A 23,159-nucleotide genomic window follows, 5' to 3' on the forward strand; every position below is an offset into this window, starting at 1 on the left:
AATTACATCGGCCGTTGTTGTCGTCACAGAAACAGAAGAGACCCGAACACATAGTCTGCTTCAGTTGGCGTAAGTGTGCGTGAGAGTGTTTGTGTGCGAGTGAGTGCACCACACACCGAGACAGAGAAAGAGAATGAACATCAGATGAAAATGATATTATTTTTGCTTAAAATAGACAATAATTTTGTGTTTTGTTATCGTTGTGTGAGCATGTTGAAAAACAACAGAAAAAATGATGATTTTTCTGTTGTTTGGCTGTTGCCATTGTTTGACAGATATCTGCTTTAGATGTTTTTATTGCTTCGAAATGCTCGTTTTTTTATATTTATTTTCATTTTGTTGCCTGATATGGATTTATACCTGCTGTTTTGCGATAGTTCGCACGACCATTTCAACGTTCAACACAGAGTGACGAACACTTTCACGTCGATTGTCATCGTGCGCACAACTACCATCAACATTACTTCACATCGAGTCTTGCGGTATTTAGGTTTATATATACGTACAAGGAGACGACGACGACAGTATTTCGTAATGACTACAACAACCACACGAAAAAAACAATTAAACCACACTTGTTGATATACATTGGCAACCGTTCGTGTGCTCTGGTCTGCGCATTCAAATGACTCATTCGACTATGTATTGGTTTTTTTTGGCTTATCAGCAGTTTAACGACAATGAAGAAGACGATGACGACGACATGCAACGGTAGCTGTGCGTATACTTAACCGAAAATTGCGTCTATCAACAACAACACAAACACAGCACCACATTATGATGTTTGAATGATTTTGGTGTCTTTGAATTTCCTTGTCGTTTCTTTGTTGTCATTGGCATGTCAACAATAATACCTTTTTTTATCAAGTTTAACGGAGGGTATTTCGTTAAAAAAATGTTTTTTCTTCCTTGAGTCTTTGTTATTGTATAAGGAATTCTTTCATTTGTTTGAGCGTTGAAGAATGATGAATGTTTCTTTGATTCTCTTTGTCATATCAATCATCGCATTTTTCAGGTCGAATTTTTCGTTTCGGTTTTATTTTGTTCAATTCAACTAAATTCTTCGTGTGAAATGGGAAACAACCTCTTTTCTTTTATTGAATGGAAAACGAAGAGTTTTCTCACATTGAAAGAAGTCGGATCGTCTATTTGTCTTCGTGACAATATATTTTATTCAAAGCGACAAATCATTGAGACTCCGTTTGCATCGATTTCCTGTGCGCTGTTTTTGTTTAGTCAAATAAAAAAAAGCGCAAACGATTGAAATGTGAACATTCATTATTCGTCGAGCCATATTAAATATCAAGATTTGCATAAACATGTGCAAATAACAAACCCATATAACTAAACCCATTCTGATCAATCCGTATTGTGGGATAGTTACGATCACAATGCTCAAAAATTGATCGGTAACATAAAATGCGAGGTTTTTGATCATCGCTTTCTCTCTCTCTCTTTCTTTCTCCCTCTTTCTCTCTCTAAGTAATGCAGCAAGTAATAAACGCAGAGAGAAAGAAAAAAAACTCTCTTTATCTGCTTTTAGGGCAAAAGTGGCAATTATGTTTATTCTTTCCCCATCGTTCGTCTCTATTCGACACCTACTTAAAAAACCCGCCATGTAACAACAATGATTGACTGATTTTTTTTCATCTACATCAGCATGAATTTATGTTGTGGTTGCTGCTTCAAGCCATCTTTCGAACTCGATACCATCATAAACACGATCGAAAGAATTTGTTGAATGAACAGAATTGTTTGCATAAGAATTTATCTCGAAAAAAAAAACACTTATACACATATCATCCAATAGCAAACATGAAATGTGTTGTTTTTTCTCTAAATTTTTTTCTTCATTCAAATGTCATTACATGGTAGAAGAAAAAAACGCGATCGAAAATAAATGTGTTCAAAGTGAAAGAAAAGAAATTTTTTCAAATTTTTCCACCAAAGTGAAAGAGTAATTGACGTGTACAAGCCGAAGAGATGATGAAGAGTAACAAGAAAAATGGGCTAGCGATCGTTCAAGTAGAAATACTACATATTCCGAAACGTTTATAGATTTTGTCGATTTTTTCTCTAGCACATACATTTCCTTCACTTTGGCAATTATTTCAAGCCATTTTGCATGCATGTTTGACAGTTAGAAAATTCGCTTTGAATGAAGTCAGCCACATGGCAACAACCGCAGCAGCACTAACTAAGTTACATTCAACGTATTTGCGATTAGCTCACATTCTAACTTCTCATTTATTGCCTTTTCTTCTCTCGTGATTTTTGTTTTTTTTTTCATCTCTTTAATGTTCGCACTCTTTCTTGCACTCAATCGGTTTCGTCTATAATAAAAGAAAATTGCGACTGTCGACTCTTCACGCACGATGTATACTTAATAAGCATAATTGTTGCGTAATTTTTCTCTCTCTGATCCCTTTTTTATGCCAAGTTTTACGTCTTTACATCGAGTTTTGTTCTATAAGTCTCTGTTCAATTACGACGAAAAAAAAAACACAGCACCGATAAGTGCAATGTTGTGGTTGTGTTTTTTCAATAGGGCGCTTACTGCAAATTGAACGAGTTTTTGCTTTTTATTCGCTGCAATTGGACGCGCGATGAATGCACGTCTCGTCAATCATAATTGCAGAGGAAAGAGAATCAACCATAAACAACGCGTGTGTTTGTACAACGATGAGGAAAAAGCATTTAAACAGGAATTGTGTGAAAAATAAGTCACTCAACGCAAGTATGTCGCACTGTTTACAACGGAGCAATCTATTCGTAATTATGGTGTAAAATGAAGAAAAATGAATCGAATTCAATTGTTGGCTTATCACAGCAACAGCTCTTTGGCACATTGGCGCTTATTATATTGCCGCCGCCGCCGATGCCACCGTCGTGTTTCACTCACACTTTACATCATTTTATGGCAGAAGAATAGAATACGACACGGGATGATGGGAAAATTGCAGAAAATCACAAAAAGAGGAAATTCAAGCAAGAGTGACAAGGAGAGATGGAGTCAGAGACAGAAATAGAAGAGAAAAAGACAGAGATAGAAATAAGTGAGTGTGTTATTAACAGATAACGGTAGATAAATCGTAATGAAAAACTGACATGTAATTGTCATAATCATAAATTACGGAAATTTCGAACAACTTGCATACACACACACACACTTACACACAACTCGAATTAAAATAAAATAAAAATGAAGCAAACAGCAGCAGCAGAACGAAAAAAACATGATTTTATTTATCATCAATTCGCTTTTGTTTAAAGTTTGAACTTGAAGCATTCGTGCGCACACATACTCCAACTGCTTGAATTGACAATAACATCGTCGAAAGCCATAATTTCGGTCGTAACAATTAACTGGTTCAGTTTTAAGAATTCGACAGAGTTTTAACGCTATGCAAACTCTTTTTTTCTCGTCATTGTTTTAGTATTTTGTTTGCTCAGGTTTAATTTTTTTTTTTGCAAAATCCGTTAGATCGTGTTGTGTTTATTCAAACACATCGGTTTTTTGTGGCTTCCAATACTAATCATATTATACAGCGTGCATGGTGAGCAGAAACAAAACGAAAAGAAGTTGAAAAAAAAAACTGGGCAAACATTTCTTACATTTGTACACGTTTTCCGATAATCATCACTGTGAGCATCGGAACCGAACTGAAATTCAAGTCATCGTGTGTGTGCGAGCAGAAAAAATGGAATGGAACGAAGCCAACGGCACATCGGTCAATTAATCAATCGACCCATTTGCCGGCATACATTTATCACACTTTGGTCGCATTCATCAAACCAAACTGCACATACAAATTCTCTTTGAACCATTTGACTTTTTTTGCAAAGCCACGCGAAAAGATGAGAAAAAAACCTTACAATTTATGTAAACATTCGGAGCATTCTCTCTCTCGCTGATCAAATCAAACGCAAACGAGATGAAAGCAACATGGAAACATGTATACATATATGTCCACGCATCGTAAACAGTTCATTGACTTGCAGCAACACAGAGCACAGTTTTTCCAAAGCGCTGCACGCTCCGCCGTGATGAGCTTCTCATTTGAATCTTGAATGAGAGTTAACGCGCGCCCGCGAGTTTTTGACACAAACACAAATGAATACAAACATGATTCGAAGCAAACTACTTACAAACGAATCACTTTAGACCATATTTGGCCATTCGGAATTCCATTTTGAGAATGAATGAACATGAAACATCGATACATGATTACATTGCAGCACAGCAGATGCCATTGCTCGCTCTCTCTCTTGCCGATCAAAAGATACACATAGGTGATTTTATGCACATATTTAATTGTACATTGGAGCCCTTTAACCGAAACGAATTCATCTATTAGACTTATCAATGAAACGACTGCAACGAATTTGTTCATTCCGTGTATTTTTTTTTTCACTTCTTCTATGCGATGGTCGACGTCGTCGTTGTTTTTCATTCGATGCATTGGAATTTTCGTCTCGCGGCAAATCGTACATTTCTCTCCATTGAAATTGCGATACCTTTTTTATCTGCGATCTCAAATTGCATTACGTTAGAGGTGCTTTGTTATGTGGTGAGAAGAGAGAAATAAAAAGACTTTTTTTCAGTTTAAAAAGTGTGGAAAAACGCCATTTCACAATGGGAATTAAACGCATTCAAATCACATGAAAACAATGGTGGTGTATTACGCTTTTTTGAGTATCGCTGGAAATTGTGAATGCAAGACATTTTCTAGTAGTATATGTCAGAGAGAGAGAGAGAGAGAGAGAGAGAGAGAGAGAGAGACAAAAAATCCAAACGAATGTCATCTTTTTAACGCGTGGCTGTTCAATCGAAAAAATTTGCGCTGGAATTTATCGTCATTCAACAAAAATGGTTTGGATTTTCGAGGAAACACGGAGAAAACCATGTGGAATTTTTCGTAAACCACCACATATTTCTAAACCACAAAACTTTAGATTCGAATGAAATTCCATTTTTTTGAAAAAGAGATCAAATAATGCTCGGTTAATTTTGGTTTGCCATTTTCGACCGGAGAGAGAAAGCGCACGTTAATCCACAGTCACTACTAAGGAGCACAAATCACCGCATCCAAGCAAATAATAATGAAATATACATTCATGAGAAAAAGTGTTAATATCGCGCTATTGTACGGTTTCATTTAAGGAATTAATAAGCGTTTAATGCAAATAAATCGGTTGTGCGGTTTTGCCGTATCTCTTTCGCTATGCTTCTAGGGGACGGACACAAAATCTAATAAATACTATTTTCATAGTTTATTGCTAATTTCTCTAATATTTTTCTAATATTTATAATACTTCTCCTAGTATATGCCTATACAAACATGCTAATATTTCTATTATTGATAATTTACGTATTTTGATCCGACCACACTAGCGCCATTACGTATTGGCATTGTTTGACATTTTTTATTTTGACACTTTCAATCAGCTTCGTTGTTCCATTCATCAATTACTAAAACAAATATGGATTGGTTAAAAATAAAAAATATTATTGGTGAAAGTGTTCCAAATTGCGTTCAAATTTTTTTAACGCAATCTGGGTACGATACTTTTTCAAGTATTGAAAATATATCGAAAGAAAGTATTGCAGATATAGAAAAACATTTGAATACATGTGACGCAATAAAAAGTCTTGATTGTTGCCACTCTGAATTCTATAAAAAACAAAAGAACTTCAAACTTTTACCAGGCCATAGAGACTTTCTACTAGGAATATCAAAATACAAATTTAAAGTTTCACAAAAGGATTCAATAGCCACACAAAGTTCGCCACTTCCAGTCATATTACAAGCAATGGTGCAAACATTTCAGCAAAATGTTAACAGTGAAAAGCACCAAGCCCGCTATACGGATTTAATTCGATATTTTTCCACATATGTTTTCTTATTAGCAGGCCGCTCTGCTTATGCATTTTTAAGTGGTAATCTGCCATTACCATCGATAAAAACCATATGTGAGTAAAAAAACATCCATTATCTAGTCCATTATTCTTCAAAACTATTTATTATTTATCATGCTAGTGAGGTGCATTGAAAGCAATAAATCTCGGCTTGTTGAAGGACAGCTCAGATGTGAAGAATTATCGCAATATTTGAGCAGCGTGAAAACTGTAAAAACAGTTTGGCTCTCGGAAGATGCCACAGCCATCGTATCGAAGATTACTTATGATCCGAAAACGAATCAGTTAGTTGGTCTACTTTTGCCACTGAACAATACAACAGGCTCTCCTATTCCATTCAGGTGAGTGTTTTTTGAGTACTTTCTACGTTTGCGTTATTAAAATACTCAACAGTCAACACAATGTTTGTCTTTTATATCCAGCTTTCTGGCAAAAGATGCTGATATGATCAAGCGATGCATTGAGCTAAAAAAATCAAAAAATGCATATGTGGTTATTGCACAGGCCTTAGATGAATGTGTGCCCCCCTTCATTTTGCAAATGTTTGGTACAACTCTTGGTTCTTTTACGGCTCAAGATGTAGTCCGTCGATGGGATTTGACAATAGCTGAGCTTAGAAAGTAAAAATTATAAATTGTCAGATATATATTTAGATTATACGCTATATATTTTCATATTTTAGGTATGGCATTGAAGTAGTCGGCATATCGTCTGACGGCGATCCAAAGCTATTGGCAGCTATGTGTGTGAAAATGTGTGATTCACCAGGAGAAAATGTCATAGTCACTCAGGACATTATCCATTTGGCGGCAAAAATGCGAAATAGAATGTTGAAACCGTCAATCAATATGCCAATGGGTCAATACAAAGTGTCGATAAATCATTTGAAATCGCTAGTTAAAGATGTTCAAAAAAGCATACATGGTCTGTCACAAATGGATGTTTGCCCAATTGATCGCATGAACTATGGTTCTTTTGAAAAAGTAACTCATGATCGAGTTATCGAATCATTAAAAACATACGTAAGATCCAGTGATGCAACGGTTCAATACCTGGAAATAAGTCGCGACATTACATCAAGCTACTTAAGTCTCGATTTAACTCCAACAGAACGTATATTTAAAATTTGGCATGGCCTGTTTTTCATTCGAATTTGGCGTCAGTACATCATATCAACCACTTCATACACACTAAGCGACAATTTCATTACCTACAATGCATACATGTGTTCAGAAATAAATGCCAGAAATATTATTCGTTTAATTAAGAAGTTTCGAGAAGAAAATAACCCAAAACAGTTTTTGCCAGCGCTTTTCGACAGTCAAGGATGTGAAAAAACCTTTCGCGTATTTCGTTCAATGGGTACAACTCAATACACTAAAATCAACTTCAGTATATACGAATTGTTACACATGATTGGAAGAGTAGAAGTTCAACACGAAATTGCCTACTTCAAGCTAGACAATGAAAACATCAATTTCCCAAACAAACGAGTCGGAAAAACTACCATATATGATTTACCGTCAGACGACGAAATCAATGCAACCATTGTGCGTGCGAAGTCGGAAGCAATTAAAAATGCAAGAAAGCTTGGAATGTTTACATTTACTGATATTGATGAATTTGAATTCAAATGCATTTCAATTACTGATGTAGACGACGACGATTCAGAAAATAATGGAGAAGAAGATCTGCATGAATTTATTATCGAATCTGACATCGAACTAATCGAAACAAACCAAGACGAAAACTCAATAGAAGACGAAAATTCACCTTATATTCTAGTTCGCGATGAAAACAATGTAAAAAGGAAGATACGCAAGTCAACGTATATTTGGATGCTGACAGAACCCACTGAAAAAATTAGTAACGACCGATGGAAGCGAGTGCGAAATTAAAAATTAAGAAAAAGAGATCAATCTTCTTTAAATTAATGTTATTCTTTATGATTCTTTTTTCATTAATTACATTTATAAAATACTTGATTTAGAATTCAGCCTTTTTCTTTCTTCTTGATCAACTAGGTGTTAAAATCATTATGCAAATGATGGCCATTAAATCAATAAAAATGAAGATTACTTGTTGTTTTATGAAATTAAAAATTCTTATCTTTTTATTTATTCCTTTTACATCACCTAACCATTCATCTCATTTTCCTTTTACTTTAAAGAGAGAATTTTGTATTATTTAAATTTAAAATAGAAATATATGTTCAACGTCGTATTTATTTTCGGTCAAAGTCATTGAGATATTTGACATTTGACATACAACAGACAAATACATATTTGACACTTAGAGTCACTTTTGATTCTGTCAAAATGCAACAGTTCTAGTTGCTTGCATAGACGCTTTAATTACCGCCAATAGCAATAAGGTTTTCATTTCAAAAACTTGAAGCAAGCAAACACCACTTATTTTTTTGTCACCGTTTTCATAAAAAAATGAATTGCGTTTTTTGCCAAGACCGCTTGTTTGGCGAGACAGTAAAAATGCTAAAAGTGGCAAGTTGTGGTCACGTTTTTCATCTTGATTGCTTCGATGATGCAGTGAAAAACAAGTAAGAAATTTCTATTTTAAAATAACAGATTTGTATATAGGTATCATTTTTCTTTAAGGGTCACACTTTGTCCATTGTGCCCAAAACGTCTTCTGATGCGCCACGCTGGACCATTACATCTCTGGACAGAAGATGTCGGCTTACAATCGATTAATTTGGAACCAACAGGAATGCCAAACAACGGCGACGGGGTAGAAGATATTGAAAACCATAACCACGTGGTACATGATGTTGACGATGAAAATGTTTTGGCTGTTGTCGGGGGCTTAGGAGAAGATTTCATGGTCGAAAATGGTGATGTGACAAATGTAGTCAAAAAATCAGGCGAAAAAGCAGTGGCTGTTTTTGATGGAAACGTTGCTCTGAATTCGTCAAACGAAAAGTTATCGATCGATCAAGATATGGACAGTCAAAATCCGTCCATTGTTCATTCAAATGATGATATGAAACTCAATGGTTATAAATCAAACACTCGTTCTGTGGAAAGTCATAATGTCATCGCACCAACTGAAGAAAGCGCGCCAAATGAACAAAGCAACCTTGAAATTGCTGTTCCGACACCAATGGTGATTGAATCACTCATTTTGGTCGACCACAACCGAGGTACTTTTATATGCAATGATTATTAAAATGTATCACAATGAAAAAAAGCAAAAACTGTGGAAAATAATAATCATATTTCGCTTCAGATGATGTCGAACGTAACAAAAAAGAAGACCCAAGCGATGCATTTGATGATGCACAATTCGGTTACTTCGATGAATTGAACAATATTCCTATCGAACGCATGGATGCCAATAAAGACATACCAATTGAAGCAAATGCTCAAGACTTCATTGGAATTGCTGTTAATCTTGAACAAGCGGTGAATGGAACACCCATTTTGGTTGAACAAAACCGAGGTACTTTTACATGCAATGATTATAAAAATTTATCACAATAAACAAATGTGAAACATGTGGAAAATAATAATCAATTCTACTTCAGCTGTTGCCGATCGTGAAGAAAACATGGTCACAAGCGATGCAATTGGTGGTTTACATTTTGGTGCAGTCAAAGAAGCGAATAATGTAGCTAACGACCGAAGTGAAAATGCCTCAATTGTTCAAATTGAACCAAATGAACAAAACGCCGTTGAAATTGTTGCGTTGAATGTAACTGATATGCAACCAGCCTTGATTGAACCACGTGTTTTAGTTGATCGACGGGGTAAATTATACACTAATTAAAATCAATGAAGGAAAAATGTAAAATGTGTGATTTTTTTTATTCTAGCTAAAGTCAGTCGTCCTAATGCCGGATCGTATGACCGTAATGTGCGTATTAAACGTAATCTCACGACCACCCAAGCTGAAATTGCACCGACACGAAAATCAGGCCGAAAAGCAATTCCAGTGAAACATTATAATTATGGTTCTGTAGTTTGCTGCGTTTGCAAGAAAGCATTTCGTGATGATTTACCGGTTCGGCTATATGATGGTGAAGTTGTTTGTTCGGTAGAATGTTTCAAACTTGGAAACTAATGCTGTTAATATCAGCAATAAAAATATTCATTAACGTTTTTTCATCAACCATTTTTTTTATATATACATCGTTTATTCAGTTAAAGAAAGTCATAAAGTTTATTTATAAGAAGTTTATGTGATTTTCCGTGATTTTCTATAAATGTCAGTATCTCAATATGAATTTCAGTTTAAATAAAAGAAGTTAGGTAAAATGTGTTATTTTCAAACAGTGATTTTTATTTTCAATATAATTTTTTTGCAAACATAGCATTAACATTTTGATTTAACTTAACTTTGTTTTTTTTTTCAAACATAATACTAATATCGCAGTCTTTTAAATTGCTTGCGTGAACACATTTTATGATGAACCGTGGTTTGAATCGTCAATATATTCGAACTCATTCTAACTTTCATGGTGTTCCTCAACAAGGTTTGGATCGACGAGAAATTCGAGCTGGACATGAGTTTTCAAGTGCGTCGTTGCGTTACTTGACATCCAAAATTTTTTGAATGTAATTGGAATGGTTTTTTCGCAGAATGGACAGGCAAAACGACATTTGCAAACGAAACTATCATTATCGGTTCCTCGATGAAAATTCCGAATGTTATTTGTGCTGATCATACCAACTGGGAGCGGAAATTCACACTTTTCCATAAATGCCATCAAATTTGAAATCAAATTCTCGACCAGATCTTCGTCACTTTGATTTGTTTCCTTCTTGTTTGTACCAGTACTTCTAGCGTTACTTTGTGTGTGACTGCCAGTTGCCATCTCCTCGATTTGCTTTGGGATTGCCAAGATTCGCACTTTATGTCCCGGTTTGAACTTAAAATCAGCCAATTCTCTGTAATAGTCACTGTTACAACAGACCAGTTCGTTCTCCCAGGAGCGATATTCTGTGAGATGTGCCTCGATTTCACGAATTCTCTCTGCGTCAATTTGTTTCAAGCTGATTATTGTATCATAACCAGCACTTTCGAGGCAAATTTTAATACATTCTGGCAAATCATCATCGAGCGTTTTTTCTAATTTTTCCCAGCACGTAGCCTGTTTACGTTTAATTTTCGGCTAAAAGTTTAAGAAAAAAAAATATGTTGTCATTATTGAACATATCAAATATCTTTGATCTTTTTTAATTTTTTCATTAAAAAATATATGTATTATTTTTATTTTGAATACTTACCATGTTGTCGATTTGATGTGATTCGAATGCTGCGCCAAACCATTTGAGTTAAATTTGAGACCAACCGTTCAACTTGTTTGACAAATACGTATTTCTTGTATTACGTAAAGTGAGCGATACGTATATACGGATAAATGTCAAAAGCCAAACAGCTGATCTCCAATTGAACTCATTTAATTATTTTTTCATAAATTCTTTAATGAACAAGTTTTTTTACAAGTTTTTTTTATTTTATTTCTTTTATTTTAAACGAAAATAATATTTATTGTACTAAATACTATTTTTAGTATTTTTTTTTTACTTCACGTAACAAAACAAAGTGCGCACGTATTAATATTTTAAAATAATCATTACTATTTTTTGCTAATATTTTACTAATATTCTAGTCTTTATAATGGTGTCCGTCCCCTAGCTATGCTTTGTTTGTATTTTGCGTCATTAAAGCGCTTGTTCCACCGTTTTGTGGTCGCGTATCAGCTGGTTTGCTCGCTCAAAGATTTCGATTTTGGCGAAATGTGCACACGCGCGTTGAGACGATAAATGAAAAAAAAGAAAGAAATCGAATTTGATGCAATGCATTGTGTGGCCAAGATCGCATGATCATTCGGTTTATGCATTGATTAATAGAATTTCTCAAAAAAAAAAAAAAAAAAACGAACGAACGATGCAATGCTCACACACAGTCAAAACGGCGATCGCCACGTAAATGAAAAAAAAGAAAGAGAAGTGGGCATAACGTGAATAACAACGAAATACAAAAGAAATTGCTCAATGATAAAAACAAAATATATTTATCATTGCATTGAGCAAAGTGAAAATTTCCGGTCAATGAATTAAGTGGGGAAAAACAATCGAAAATCTGTAAATCGCAATTCACTGCATATAGCGACAATTCATATTTGTTTCTTTTCAAACATTATCGATTGCTGCTTTTTTCAGTCGTACAGCTCTGATGCTTTTGAGTCGAACAGAAATTTATGAAACGGAATCGCTGTACGAATTATCGAAATAGTAATGTGCATATTTCGCTTGAAAATTGTATGGAATCACAAATATTTGTAGAAACAAAACATTGAAATTGCGTTGCCATTTCAACTATAAATGGCTGTTTGCATCTTCATTTTTTCTGTGAAATTTCCAAGCATTGTGAAATGATGATACGACTTTTGTCTTGTGTCCGTCATGGTTTGCGAATTGTCGTTGAATAGAAACAGAAAAACGCACACACACACGGAGAAATAAAATAGAAACCGATCTGCTGCTTGCATCTGAACAATTCATCCAAACGAAACACGGCCATTTATTTGAACAACGAAACGGAAAACCAACTCGAAACGAAACTACATAGAGATGAAATAATATAAATTACAAATTGACCACTGGTTTTCTTTCCATTTATTATGTGCATTTTTTTTGTTGTTGTTTGTTTCAAATCTCTGTATTTGGTTCAGCGTGTGGTGTGCATATTTTGTAACCGTAAATGCAACGATCTGTGGCTGATTACAAGTAGTAAAGTTGGGACCGTGCATCAAAATGCAAAAATGCATAGCAAAATACATTGCACAGTTGCTGCCAACAACGTCATACATTTTTGCAAAAAGAAAGAAAAGATTCAATTATAATATATATTGTCATTGCTTTAGAGATGGCTGGATGGCTGACGAAAATTCACTGATAGACACAAAAAAGTGCGAACATTTTTTCATTGGACTTCATACCCAATTCCGTTCCGTGCTCCGAGAGAGATGAGATTTACTTTTATGAAAAATTAATTCATTGCATGTGCTTGTGCATTCGTCCATTCGTCAGGCAGTAACGATATCTTGGATGTGAAAGAAAACCATTGCTCCGATTACCGCAATGTGTAAGCACCACACCAAGTGCACTTTCTTCTGTGCGCATTTTTCTTCTCATCAAGTCGATCGAGAGAGCGAACGAACGAAAGACCTAGTTTGATGGCGAATTGAATTATGCACGTGTATATCAAAAAAAAATATCTACCCATTTCCACATGTATACGAGAGATTTCACAACACTCAAATTGAAAGCAGAAAAAAAATTGTCTTCGCTTTGGTTTGCAAAGTACATTGCGTTCACATTGACAAAACAATTTGCTGGCGAGTGATAGAGAGGGATAGACATAGAGCGAGAGAGATGAAGGTACCTGGAAAAGAAAAAAAATCTTCTCAGGCCCAATGCAACAACGATCGATGTGCTTCGTTCGCACATCTTAGCGGCTCGTCAGTCAATTGAAGACACATCGTTATTATAATTATGTGAATTTATTATTCAAACGGTTGAGTTTTTTCTCGCTCTCTCATTGCAAAGATGAAGCAAACAAACAAAAACTATGTACTGACTGAGATCATTTTGGCGTAATAAGGTTTCTTTTCGATTCACTTCAAATACGTTTTATTGAGCTCTGATTTCAACATTCAACTCCACTTTACCCAGAATGTGCCAAGATTGCTAAAATCACGCAATTTTCAAATGCACATTAGTTTTACATATGATTCGTTATTATTCATTGAACGGGTTTCGTTTCGCCTTCTTTATTACAGACGAAATGATGACGAAGAAGAAAAAAATAGTGTGAATTTTATTGGGTGTTTAGGCGAGAGAAAAAAAAACACGCTAATAACACATTTATACAAATCATTTTTTGTGCCAGCGCATAAATGATATAAAATGTCTCAAATAAAGTCGATTTTAAAAGCAAAAAAAAAAAATCATATAACACGTAATTTCACTTGCGATTTATTGCTTCTGATTTTGTTTGGTCAAATTTTTGATGCAAAAAAGTGTGTCGACGATAATAAATAAATAAACAATGATAAATGAAAGAATAAGCACTCAATTCGCTCCAATAAATTGAAAGGACTTTCGAAGCCAATAAATCAACTTGTTTACCCACCAGTCATGCATACTATTAACCTTATGTATCGCATACGTTTTGCAATATACGCACCGCACTTAGTATGATTTTGTTATTATCAACGTCTTGATTGAAATTACTTAAAACGTGATACTGACGAAAGATTTCGACGTAATCGGAAATGCACTCAAGGCTGATAGATAATCGTATTTACTTTTACAAATTCAATGGCACGTTTTCAAACTTAAGTGATCTCAATTCGAAATTCCGAAGACTTTTCCAAACACCCAATGGTTATTGACCCGTAAACTATCACATTCGTTTTTCGAGAAAACAAAGAGAAAATCTTGACGGTTTTAATGTAATTTTGAAAGCATGATAAGGTCGGGTTTTCATGGTGAACGAATTCGAATGGTATTGATAGCATTTAGACAAAAGAAAAAACCGTTTGAAAACAGAAATGAATTTTGGGCAATCCGAAATAATAGGATCGATATAAATTAACTATTGTTTCCGTAATAGTTAAGGTGACACCTGTGATTTTATCGACTTTTGTCGTCGCTCGTGCACAAGATACAATAGTTCAATCGTCTTTACAATTGTCAAGTAATTTCCGCAATTACAGTAATCTTCTTATTCAATTGCGTATTATAATATAAATTCAAATACACGTAAATCACGTACAAAAAGCAATCACAGCAGAGAAATAAAATGCATGTACTTGACTTCTTCGCCGTATGTGTAACGTTTTACACACATTTATTTTGCGATAACACCAAACCTAGAATTGCAACATTTCGAAAGGTGGTTTTCACACAGCTTAATGCCCTCGCACCAATGACGATTCGGTGTGTTCTTTCTTCTGGGTCTACCACAAAATATTTAGAATTTTCTAATTCCCATCACTTTTATCCTTCAAAATCTAATTCAAAATTCATCGCAATGTGGTCAGTCATAAATTACAGCATAATTTGCAGTCGAAAATTTAATAGCTTTTTTTTTGACAGAGGAACCGTTTTTCCTTTCTATATTTTTCACACCGTATATGCGATTTATCGCATTCCTCCTCCGGTCAAATCGCACAGGAGCTATCACAATTCACATTCAAAAATGACCATGAAATAGCAGGGAGTGCAGAAAACATATATATTAAACTATTCGTTAATTGCTGACGATGTAAAACAATGTACATATGTACACAAATGAGAGAGATAATACACGTTCGGATGACCTCGAAATCTGAATTACAATAAATCGTGAAAACAAAACAAAAAAAAGAAGAACGTATCACTTGAAAGTGTGCGCGTCAGAGAACAATTTCAATTACACCGACGACGACAGCGATAGCTAGAAATCTGAAAACCACACGTTCTAGCACGTTCACTAAAAGGGAAAAGATCACAGTACAGTATGAATTAAAACGTTCCCGTTTCGTAGCCAATTCAATTTTTGTTGTTGTTGTTGTTGTTACTGTTGTGTTCATATTCTTTTTGAAGTTTTCGTGCTCATCTATTGTGTGATTGTTATGGAATGTTTTTCCAGGTTAATTGCAACGAAGAGATTAAATCACACATCAACCCTCAGCACGATACTGAAAAATAAGCAATTTAGATGACAGATTTATGTGCTGAAACGATTCCACTGATTAGTTTTCAATTGAAAAATTCTGCACACATCATTTTCTCGTTTGCTTTGATTTCAGCACATTGTAAAATTAGTGCACAAAAAAAGCCATTTTAAAGAAGCACCGCACAATCAATCACTTTTTCAATATAATGTGTGTTCGACCTCAAAATTAAACTGTTCTTTTTTGTCGCTTTCTCAATTCACTCGCTTTTTTGCCATTATATTGAAGAAAAATCCAGTCGATAATGTGTTTTAAACACAATCTAGCACTTTTTACATCGTAATTTCAGTGTTTTCACCACAAAGTACATTTTGAACAAAATAGGCAAACAAAGCGATTTATAAATATCGCGATTTTTTTTATCACTTCCACCTAGAAATCGTTCAAATCACACTGTACAAACAATTTAATCGATGATTGTAAAATAAAATAGTAACGATGCCGAAAGAAAATGAGCGAAACAACGTTAGCGCGTCGACTGTTTACTAAAGACTGACCCTCATTGGAACGGCGTCGCAGTCTGTTGTATATTGCGTTGTTTTCATTTGATTTCTCATACAATTGTATGGGTGTGTTTAGACTTTGTAGCACATAAATACAATGTACGGTAGGTGAATGGTGTACAGGTGTGCGCGTAATGCTCGTCACGAATGCAAGCACGAAATAAAAAGAGTAAAAGAGACAGACGAAAACTGCATGAATTAACCGAAAATCGTAGCTTCTGTGGAATTTAAAGAGGAGAAAAAAAAAGAAATATTTGTTTATCACTTGTTTTGGACTCGATTATTTCCACTGATGAATCAATGACAAGTTATAATTTTTTTTAAACGGTCGGAATGTATTTATTTTGATCATCCAATTTACACGTATCGATCTGAATGAGTCGATCACAACACGAAACATAAAACGTAGTTGAACGATGATCGCACGACATCAAGTGTGAAAACAATTTAAAAGTGGATGGATTTCAATGAGACAGTCATTTGGAATGGGAAGTGTATGTAACACGATCTGGTAATTAGTGAAAATGGTATCATCTGTTTTAGGTCAATGGTTTGTGTGAATAATTCGAGCTACATTTTTTTAAATTGGATGACGAACGATGATGATGATGAAAAAAGCAACATTGAGAAAAATTGAAAAATAGATCCAAATCGAATGAAAAAGAAAATAAATGCCAATCGTCGAATAGTTCAATTTTTGGCATTTTCTAATGCAAAATCAAGCGGAACGATTACCTTTTTTACATATTATTGTGTGTAGTTTTCAAATAGGTATATTTGTCCAGAATGTATGTTGTTACAAATCAAATCAATTGACGATGTGATTGCAACATACTTTGTTGTGATTTCCGTTGGCTTTCCCTCCCGATTTTTGTTACAATTCACGCAAACCTCGTTGAATTTATTGGACCAGAAATACATAGAAAAAATTGCTAAAAACAGAACAACCATAAATCATAAATATTTCGCAAATCGGCTCTATTTTATTGCAGCAAAGTTCTTTTGTCTGATTTCATGTTATGCAATCTATCCAATCCATCTATTGGAATTAGCGAAGTGAAGGTGAGATTCTGTTTGCGGAATATTTTAACGATCAAAGATAAAAAACCGACTGCAGATCAAAACACGAGCGATTGTGTTTTCATTTACGCTATCAAACAATCTCATTCAAGAAATTCCGCTTCATCACAAGAAGAATATCCACTCTTTTTGTTCACGTTTTCTCAACAGCTCTTTATTTGTTCTAAACGGCTCATTATTACTGGATTTTTACTTGCTCATTCCGGACGAATCCAATTATATCAAAGTTAGAGCGAGAACTTCAGTAAAGAGAAAAAAGTGGTTAAAATCGATGCCGATTTAAAGTAGTATTTAACGGTTTTCAAATATTCAATTCAATTACATCAATGCAACACCGGAACAAGAATGCCAATTGTTTGATTTCCCGCTCTCCAAATGGTCGTTCTTGTAGCAATTTTTGAAAAAAGTTCGATTTCCCAGTGAAGAAACAAGTGAACATTGTTTAGCTAGAAGCGTTTATTTCATGATTGCGTCGAATAATATTCTATTCGTCTAGCGCGTATTAAATAAAGGTGAAATGAAAGGGAAGCGCAAAAAAGTATACAACGAAATTCCACTTGAGGCGGATGTTCATGCAATGAATTAACAATAACATTTTATAATTATTGTCGATCGTTTGGACTGTCCGGACGATTCTCTTCGTTTGGTCAACAGTCCGTATCGAATGATCCGTGGCCATAAAATGAAACACACTCTTTTTGTTTCTATGTGAGTAGAACACAGAATAAGTCGTCTTCTATTCATAACAAAAAAAAATTACATATGAGGGACTTGCATTTCTTTTGTGCATAAAATCTAAAGCCGTTATCGCTTGGCAAAATCTATAGAAATGAGGTTTTCATAACAAGTGCATTCTGAGAAAGACTTCGTTCTTAGTTTGAAACCGAAAAAGATTAAAACAAAATGATCAAAACGTTCAGTTTTGAAAAAGCTTCAGAAAACGATCAAAGCTCATTCAAGTGGCAGATTTCAAAAGCACATGAAAGCTTGTTTATCAAAACAAAACGTGTAAGGTTGTGTAAAACGTTTGAAAGGTTTTTTGTAACGAGGTTTTCATCAGCTGTTACTAGGCTATGGAAACAACACAGGTCTTCCGTATTTCGATCTGTTTTGCTAACAACATTTAATGTTCGTCATTTCAATTATAATCGCAATACATAAAATTGTTTCCGCTTTTATATTTGTTAGAGGTGTTTTTTCTCGATGAAGCAAAGGTGACCAAGTTGGAATCATATGCCAAATAAAATGTTATACACAAGCAGACAAAATATTCAGATTGAATGAATAAATAGAAGTGATTGTTATAGTTATGGTAGTATTTTTATACCTATACAATACAACAATCACTTATATTGTTTTCATTTCGTATCATCGCTTAACGTTATCCAGATGAGCTGAAATATCCAGATGACAAAATCTATATATATTGTCTGTACACAAGATAATATGTTTTTGTTCAATAACAAACCGAAAATGTGTTGAAACCTTGTTTTTGTTAATTCAGAATATTACACGTGTGGATGCAGGCTCAGATGGAAACGAGAAAAATCGAATGATGATAACTACAAATAAAAATATTTTTTGAAATATTCACATAAGTCAATAACAGACTGTATACATTTAAAATATTTTCTACATGGGAGTGCAACCGGCTAAGCCTATGAAGAGACAAAATGCGAATTCCCCTCATCTGTGCCATCTTGTATTCCATAGTTGAACTCAATTTAGTTACAATGAATTGAATCGAAAAAGAGAAAAAAAACAACAACAGTAACATGGCTACATAGATCTGTTGACCAGTGAGATACGTATAGCAATGGAATGAAAGAATGAAGAAAGCGTATATGTGTATGTATGCATCAGCACGCATAGATGTACAGCTCTGTGTGGCCGTGCTATTGTTGTTGTTTTTTCACTTTTTCATTTCAATGCTACAGAATTAAATTCAGTTTTTGCATCTAATTCACACTAAAATCAGATGGCGCTCATTAGCGAGATTCGCAAAAAAAAGTCTCCAATCTCATACAAATATACACCGGCTGTGGGAGTGTATACATTTTCACAATTATTGGAGTAAAATTTGGTATAAAAACGAAATTTCAGTCAGTCTTCGTTAATTTCGAAGAAATGAAGTTATTCGCGCTATTGATTCTAACTCTCGCATCAATTTTGGTAAATTGAATTTCAAAAACTTTTCATAATCTAATTTTATTTTAAATTTTATTTTAAATTTTAAAAAATATATAGATTGAAGCCGATCCGGGCGATCCCCATATACTTTCCGAAATTTTAAAAGAAAAGGCCAGATTAGATGAATTGGAAACAAGTTTTATAAATAAATCGATTCAGTTTTCGTTTGATGAACAATTATTAAAGGCCTATGATGAGAAAATTGAATCATCGTCTTTCTCATTTGAAAAACAGTTAATACGGGCCAAAGCAGCTTTAATGGAAGTCAATGAGAAAATTGCAGACATCAATCGTCATATATTTATGAAATTCCGTAATGAAGGAACCCTAATGGAGCGTGTTTTTGATAACGAATCGATGAAAAATTTAGTACGGCATATTTGGGGGACAAACGCGAACACGAAATCCGAACTTGAATCTTTGCAAGATATTAAAAGCCGTTTGCATGATTTAACTATAGCAATGGATGTTGTCAAAAACCAAACATTAAATTGCGAAAATTCTTTCCTGCATTTGACGTGTAACGATTTTCAAAAATTAAAAACGAAATCCTCCGCAATTTTGTTACACACGCCGATTAATGAGAAATATCTTGGAGGAACAACACACGTATTCGTTAAAAGCATTTTTATACCAGCTGAAAAGTTTCCAAACTCCAATGATGCACGCACTACGAGTCTGTTAAATTGCATTTGGAAACATTATGAACTATATAAGCAGTTCCGAGACTCACAGACATCTAAAATTCAAAATTTGATAATGATGCTAGAATTACTACATCCACAACACTACAACTAGATTTTGGGGAACAAAACGAAAAAAAATTGTAAGATGGAATTAACACCACATTGTTGTAATCTTCAAATAAGATAATAAACGACTACAAAATATTTGAAAACAATGGTTTTTATTTGGAACGAATCCATATTTTTCTTGAAACAGTTTTTTCGCATTCGAAAGAACAAGAAATGACGATTTACTGTAACAATCATTATTTTTTTGAGGGCTAAAGAGACGGATGAGTGTGTGTATCAAATCCTATGCCAAAGAAAATGTTATACACAAGATAATATATATTTGTTCAAAAAAATATCGACGATTCACACATTTTCCGTAGTTAGATTGACGTATCAAACCGAAAATGTGTTGAAACGTTGTTTTTGTTCATTCAGAATATTACACGTGTGGATGCTGGCCCAGATAGAAACGAGAAAAATCGAATGATGATAACTACAAATAAAAATATTTTTTGAAATATTCACATAAGTCAATAACAGACTGTATACATTTAAAATATTTTCTACATAGGAGTGTATATATTTTCACAATTATTGCTGTAAAATTTGGTATAAAAACGAAATTTCAGTCAGTCTTCGTTAATTTCGAAGAAATGAAGTTATTCGCGCTATTGATTCTAACTCTCGCATCAATTTTGGTAAATTGAATTTAAAAAACTTTTCATAATCTAATTTTATTTTAAATTTTATTTTAAATTTTAAAAAATATATAGATTGAAGCCGATCCAGGCGATCCCGATATACTTTCCGAAATTTTAGAAGAAAAGGCCAGATTAGATGAATTGGAAACAAGTTTGATAAATAAATCGATTCAGTTTTCGTTTGATGAACAATTATTAAAGGCTTATGATGAGAAAATTGAATCCTCGTCTTTATTATTTGAAAGAAAGTTAAAACAGGCCAAAGCAGCTTTAATGGAAGTAAATGAAAAAATTGCAGACATCAATCGTCATATATTTATGAAATTTCTTAATGAAGGAACTCTAATGGTGCGTGTTTTTGATAATCAATCGATGAAAGATTTAGTACGGTTTATTTGGGCGACAAACATGAATACAAAATCCGAACTTGAATCTTTGCTAGATATTAAAAGCCGTTTGCATGATTTAACTTTAGCAATGAATATTTTCAAATACCAAACATTTAATTGCGAAAAAAATTTCCTGTATTTGACGTGTGACGATTTTCGAAAATTAAAAGACGTATCCTCCGCATTTTTGTTACACACACCGAATAATGAGAAAAATCTTGGAGGAACAAGTAGCTCTGTCAAGAAGAACATTTTTATACCAGCTGAAAAGTTTCCAAACTCCAATGATGCACGCACTACGAGTCTGTTAAATTGCATTTGGAAACATTATGAACAATATAAGCAGTTCCGAGACTCGCACACATCTAAAATTCAAAGTTTGATAATGGTGCTAGAATTACTACATCCACAACACTACAACTAGATTTTGGGGAACAAAACGAAAAAAATTGTAAAATGGAATTAACACCACATTGTTGTAATCTTCAAATAAGATAATAAACGACTAAAAAATATTTGAAAAAAATGGTTTTTATTTGGAACGAATCCATATTTTTGTAAAGTTTCTGCTAGCACATATAGTTATTAGTTAAATATCAACGTGGACAATAGAAAAATCATTTTTCTTTGTGGGCAGATTACGATTGCTGTCGAAAATCTTGAAACAGTTTTTTCGCATTCGAAAGAACAAGAAATGACGATTAACAGTAACAATAATTATTTTTTTGGGGGCTAAAGAGACGGATGAGTGTGTGTATCAAATCCTATGTCAAATAAAATGTTATACACAAGATAATATATATTTGTTCAGAAAAATATCGACGATTCACACATTTTCCGTAGTTAGATTGACGTATCAAACCGAAAATGTGTTGAAACGTTGTTTTTGTTAATTCAGAATATTACACGTGTGGATGCAGGCTCAGATAGAAACAAGAAAAATCGAATGATGATAACTACAAATAAAAATATTTTTTAAAATATTCACATTAGTCAATAACAGACTGTATACATTTAAAATAGTTTCTACATAGGAGTGTATATATTTTCACAATTATTGGAGTAAAATTTGGTATAAAACCAATATTTCAGTCAGTCTTCGTTAATTTCGAAGAAATGGAGTTATTCGCGCTATTGATTCTAACTCTCGCATCAATTTTGGTAAATTGAATTTAAAAAACTTTTCATAATCTAATTTTATTTTAAATTTTATTTTAAATTTTAAAAAATATATAGATTGAAGCCGATCCAGGCGATCCCGATATACTTTCCGAAATTTTAGAAGAAAAGGCCAGATTAGATGAATTGGAAACAAGTTTGATAAATGAATCGATTCAGTTTTCGTTTGATGAACAATTATTAAAGGCTTATGATAAGAAAATTGAATCCTCGTCTTCATCATTTAAAAAACAGTTAATACGGACCAAAGCAGCTTTAATGGAAGTAAATGAGAAAATTGCAGACATCAATCGTCATATATTTATGAAATTTCTTAATGAGGGAACTCTAATGGTGCGTGTTTTTGATAATCAATCGATGAAAGATTTAGTACGGCATATTTGGGGGACAAACACGAACACGAAATCCGAACTTGAATCTTAGCAAGTTATTAAAAGCCGTTTGCATGATTTAACTATAGCAATGGATGTTGTCAAAAACCAAACATTTAATTGCGAAAATTCTTTCCTGCATTTGACGTGTAACGATTTTGAAAAATTAAAAACGAAATCCTCCGCAATTTTGTTACACACACCGATAAATGAGAAACATCTTGGAGGAACAACAAATATAATCATTAAAAACATTTTTATACCAGCTGAAAAGTTTCCAAACTCCAATGATGCACGCACTACGAGTCTGTTAAATTGCATTTGGAAACATTATGAACTAT

General features: G+C 33.9%; 5 protein-coding genes across 9 annotated transcripts in view; 3 read left to right on the plus strand and 2 right to left on the minus strand.

The window, feature by feature from the left end:
- LOC116343263 (partitioning defective 3 homolog) overlaps positions 1 to 23,159 on the minus strand; it is a 54,266-nt gene that overhangs the window by 9,156 nt on the left and 21,951 nt on the right. Inside the window, exon 1 of one of the 4 annotated variants that reach the window (XM_031771239.1) lies at positions 15,830 to 16,082. The exons of the other annotated variants lie outside the window; for them this stretch is intronic. The gene's annotated coding sequence lies outside the window, so the exon portion shown is untranslated. Of the gene's footprint in view, positions 1 to 15,829; positions 16,083 to 23,159 lie in introns of those variants that run through there. 4 annotated transcript variants of the gene reach the window in all.
- LOC116343269 lies at positions 10,330 to 11,345 on the minus strand. Its single transcript, XM_031771251.1, has 2 exons — positions 11,167 to 11,345; positions 10,330 to 11,051 (listed from the first exon to the last, which is right to left on the minus strand). Exons 1-2 carry the CDS (start codon positions 11,167 to 11,169, stop codon positions 10,386 to 10,388), a joined length of 669 nt encoding a protein of 222 aa, XP_031627111.1. The 5' UTR covers positions 11,170 to 11,345; the 3' UTR covers positions 10,330 to 10,385.
- LOC116343267 overlaps positions 19,373 to 23,159 on the plus strand; it is a 3,878-nt gene continuing 91 nt past the window's right edge. The window contains exons 1-2 of one of the 2 annotated variants that reach the window (XM_031771250.1): positions 19,373 to 19,423; positions 19,499 to 20,264. In XM_031771250.1, the coding sequence (XP_031627110.1) occupies positions 19,379 to 19,423; positions 19,499 to 20,239 (786 nt within the window). In that variant the 5' untranslated portion in view covers positions 19,373 to 19,378 and the 3' untranslated portion in view covers positions 20,240 to 20,264. Of the gene's footprint in view, positions 19,424 to 19,498; positions 20,340 to 23,159 lie in introns of those variants that run through there. The other variant, XM_031771249.1, reaches the window with a different exon arrangement.
- Positions 20,750 to 21,783, plus strand: LOC116343265. The gene is made up of 2 exons (XM_031771247.1): positions 20,750 to 20,876; positions 20,952 to 21,783. The coding sequence occupies exons 1-2, from the start codon at positions 20,832 to 20,834 to the stop codon at positions 21,690 to 21,692; spliced, it is 786 nt and encodes a 261-aa protein (XP_031627107.1). The 5' UTR covers positions 20,750 to 20,831; the 3' UTR covers positions 21,693 to 21,783.
- Positions 22,337 to 23,147, plus strand: LOC116343271. Its single transcript, XM_031771253.1, has 2 exons — positions 22,337 to 22,429; positions 22,505 to 23,147. The coding sequence occupies exons 1-2, from the start codon at positions 22,385 to 22,387 to the stop codon at positions 22,868 to 22,870; spliced, it is 411 nt and encodes a 136-aa protein (XP_031627113.1). The 5' UTR covers positions 22,337 to 22,384; the 3' UTR covers positions 22,871 to 23,147.

This window comes from Contarinia nasturtii, unplaced genomic scaffold (assembly GCF_009176525.2).
Source record: "Contarinia nasturtii isolate CC-2019 unplaced genomic scaffold, AAFC_CNas_1.1 Cnas_scaffold_993, whole genome shotgun sequence".
Lineage (NCBI taxonomy): Eukaryota > Metazoa > Arthropoda > Insecta > Diptera > Cecidomyiidae > Contarinia > Contarinia nasturtii.

Bases quoted from the DNA above. Each gene is read 5' to 3' on its own strand.
- LOC116343265 (XM_031771247.1), top strand. From the start codon at position 20,832: ATGAAGTTATTCGCGCTATTGATTCTAACTCTCGCATCAATTTTG. The intron at 20,877-20,951 runs GTAAATTGAATT...AAAAATATATAG, and splicing joins TAACTCTCGCATCAATTTTG to ATTGAAGCCGATCCAGGCGA.
- LOC116343271 (XM_031771253.1), top strand. From the start codon at position 22,385: ATGGAGTTATTCGCGCTATTGATTCTAACTCTCGCATCAATTTTG. The intron at 22,430-22,504 runs GTAAATTGAATT...AAAAATATATAG, and splicing joins TAACTCTCGCATCAATTTTG to ATTGAAGCCGATCCAGGCGA.